This window comes from Monopterus albus, unplaced genomic scaffold, assembly GCF_001952655.1.
Source record: "Monopterus albus unplaced genomic scaffold, M_albus_1.0 scaffold160.1, whole genome shotgun sequence".
NCBI lineage: Eukaryota > Metazoa > Chordata > Actinopteri > Synbranchiformes > Synbranchidae > Monopterus > Monopterus albus.
Window position 1 is genome coordinate 890,303 of NW_018128040.1, and position 3,321 is coordinate 893,623.

The following is a 3,321-nucleotide window of genomic DNA, read 5'->3' on the forward strand; positions in this document are numbered from 1 at the left end:
CGACCGCGGCAGGACTCGAACCTGCAATCTTCTGATCCGAAGTCAGACGCCTTATCCATTAGGCCACGCAGCCCTGATGACAGTTCAGTGTTGTTATTCTTGCAATTTAAATAACTATAATCTTATGTTTGTCCTGTTTTGGTTTGGTGTAGCGTATGTCGTGATTTTAGGACTGGAGTTATGGATGATAAGCGTTTGACCATAATGAAAAACTATAACTTACATCTTCGCATTCATGTTTGTGTTCTTAAAATCTGTGTCATCCGGATCGCGTGGGGGCGCCAACGCTTCGTCTTCCTTTGGTAAATCGTCTTGCTGCAAGCCTTGGCTGGCTGCAACCATGTTTGACATGTTGAAGTAAAAACCTCATTGCAGCGATTTCTGTTATAATTTGATTGCTTACGTTAACGTTGTAACAGTTACCTGATATCACACGCCGGGTGAGGCAACATTTTTGCTTTTAGCGAGAGGTTAGCTAGCTAACAAACGTAGTGAGCACAGTACTGTCATGTTATAATTTTTGTTTAACGTTTGTTAGATAGTTGCTCACAGGTAATATCAGCCCCACTGGGTGACCGAAGTGTTACATTAACGGATAACTGGAATGCAATGTGGTTAAACAAAGGTTATCAGGTGGGTTCAGTGTTAACTTTACGTGGTATAGGGCTACTGAAATTATATTCTCTAATATTATGCGTGTAGCGTTAACTTACCTAGCTTAACCTAGTTAGCTAAATTATGCAGTGGCACAGTTGGTTAAGCTAACTAGCATTTACTCCAGTACTTGTGTTCATTTATGTCTAACTTTAGCGTTAATAATAAAGTTGGGTGAAAACTTTTCTGAGTGAAATATTCAAGTGCTCTTTATTCAGTCCCTCGACCTCACTAATGTGACAAAACTCTAGGTGGTGTGGATTCATTCTGGATGTGCGATGAATTATAACTTTAGCAAACATTAAATTAGCTAATGTTAACTGTGTAGCCTTCTTTGTACTTGAAATCACTTGGATATGATCTGATGAACCTTTAAAGACCAGGATGCTTTAAATCACAGTATTATAACAGCAGAATCACATGTAAGACCATATACATAGATCAGTATCTATAATCTTTCTAGCACCTAGGTATATGGAGGCATAGCGGTATCAAGACCCAGTTTATGCCTCATTAAATTACAATGAGAGGCACAAGCTAGGTCTAACTAAATTATATCATGTCATGATGTTGACGTTGTATCGCTATCTTCCAGCTCTAGTGTAACGTCTTCCTGAGGTGATGCTGCAGTTATTGCGCTCTCCTCTACAGAGGGCTTTTGTCACTCCACCATGGACAGGTCTGCGCTCCCTCTACTCCACCAAGACTCATTCCCTTGAGGGCGAGCACCATACAGAGACCCGCCTGAATCCTCTTAACATTCAGATGCTGTCAAAGAACCTCCATGAACAGATATTTCGAGGGCTGGAACCAGAGTACAGAGAGGAGGATGTGGAGCGCAGCATTAGGCATCTGCAAAAACACCAGCTGTGGGGGAAGGAAACTTCAATGTTGCCCAATGTGGAGCTTAAGCTTCCCCCTATGTATGGAACAAATATTGATGAACACTTTCGTATCTTGGCCAAAACTCAGAGTCTCCCCTATCTTGAGGCTGCCACCAAGCTCTGTCAGGCTGAGCTCCCTGCCATGCCACAGGAATGGAGCTGGGAGGTTGGCTGGACTCGGTATGAGCCTAGTGGGGAGAGACAGAAGGTTGATTTCCCAGAGGAGTCAGCACTGGTGTTTGATGTGGAGGTGTGCACATCAGAGGGGCAGTGTCCCACTCTGGCTGTTGCTGTATCTCCCACCAACTGGTGAGGAACAAGAAGAATTTTAAGGTCATCTGAAGGAGACAAACACGCCTCCTGCCCTTTACTGTAACTGTTTATTAGAAGCGTTGATTAGCTTCACTGTGGCATTGTAATATTGATCAAGTTGTTAAGTTCATTGGAGAAGGATGGATTTCATTGTCCCACTAATGCTACCAAAATTGCTTTATAGCATGAAAATGGGATCTGGGTGTAAATGGGCACCAGTTTCATTTTGTTCAATTTTGTTATTTCTCACTTGCTAGGTACTCCTGGTGCAGTAAACGTTTGATTGCAGAGCGGTACTCCTGGTCCAACCAATTGACCCTTGCTGACCTCATCCCACTTGAGACACCTGTCAACTCTGCCCGCCCCCCTAAGGGTTATTGGAAGGAGAGGCTCATAGTAGGCCATAATGTTAGCTTTGATCGATCTCACATTAAGGAGCAGTATTTACTAAAGGTCAGTAATCAGATAATAGTGGGGGCTTTTAAATTTAATTTACTTTTTTTGTCTCTCAATTTTTTGCCTTGGCTTGGCTTTCCAGTATTCTGGCCTCTTTGGTGTTGGATCTGTGATTTATAAGAGTAAATGTAGTGTAGGTAGCATGTAACTTTTCATTTATTGTGACACTTAAGAAATTAATGTTTTCTTTCATAAAGGGTTCAAAGGTTCGCTTCATGGACACCATGAGCCTTCACATGACCATTTCAGGCCTAACTGGGCTCCAGCGCATGCTTTGGATGGCCAGTAAGCTGGGCAAGAGGAGGGGTCTTCAGGAGGTCAAGGAACACATTAAGAAAGTTGGGAAGAAAAGGGAGGGCCCAATGGTTTGTGTCCTTTCAAGACTCAAATTTACCTTCAAAATGTATTATGGTGTAGTAGCAGTAGCAGTTTTGCTTTTGTTGAAAGTGTCTGGATCTTTTAAATTTGGTGTCACTTGGGGTTTTGCACCAGCAGATGATTTTTTATTTTTATTTTTTTTTTTTTGTGTGCACAGATTGGCTCCTGGGACTGGGTGAATATCAGCAGTATTAATAACCTGGCTGATGTTCATGCACTGTATGTAGGTGGGCCGGTGCTGCAAAAAGAGGCCAGAGAGACCTTTTTGAAGGGAAACATGATGGATGTCAGGAACAACTTCCAGGTCAGAGGGTCATGAGAATAGTGTCAAGTTGTCACTAATCAAAAGCAAAATGTATTAGTTTTATGAGGTTGACCTATAGTCATCTTGAAATTGTACTTGGCAAATAACTTTGCCTTTGCTGACCTCTAAAGGAGTTAATGCAATATTGCGCCATGGATGTTCAGGCAACCCACCAAGTCTTCACAGAGCAGCTACCTCTCTTCATGGAGAGGTCAGTAAATCCCAACCTACAAGCATTTTTCGTCAACTCTGGATTGATTCTATTGATTGTTGAGCTGAGAATAATCAAAATACTTTGTTTACAATGCATAATAATGTCAGCTTCACTGTCTG

The 3,321-nt window shown here is 42.1% G+C and overlaps 1 protein-coding gene and 1 non-coding gene across 2 annotated transcripts in view; one reads left to right on the top strand and one right to left on the bottom strand.

Moving 5' to 3' along the window:
• Positions 1-73, bottom strand: trnar-ucg (transfer RNA arginine (anticodon UCG)). Its single transcript has one exon. It is a non-coding gene; the product is annotated as a tRNA-Arg (tRNA).
• A 216-nt stretch (positions 74-289) lies between these two features.
• polg (polymerase (DNA directed), gamma) overlaps positions 290-3,321 on the top strand; it is an 8,382-nt gene continuing 5,350 nt past the window's right edge. Inside the window, exons 1-6 of the mRNA XM_020615213.1 lie at positions 290-633; positions 1,250-1,847; positions 2,108-2,303; positions 2,504-2,671; positions 2,842-2,988; positions 3,120-3,268. Coding sequence (XP_020470869.1) covers positions 1,276-1,847; positions 2,108-2,303; positions 2,504-2,671; positions 2,842-2,988; positions 3,120-3,268 — 1,232 coding nt within the window. The 5' untranslated portion in view covers positions 290-633; positions 1,250-1,275. The remainder of the gene's footprint in view (positions 634-1,249; positions 1,848-2,107; positions 2,304-2,503; positions 2,672-2,841; positions 2,989-3,119; positions 3,269-3,321) is intronic.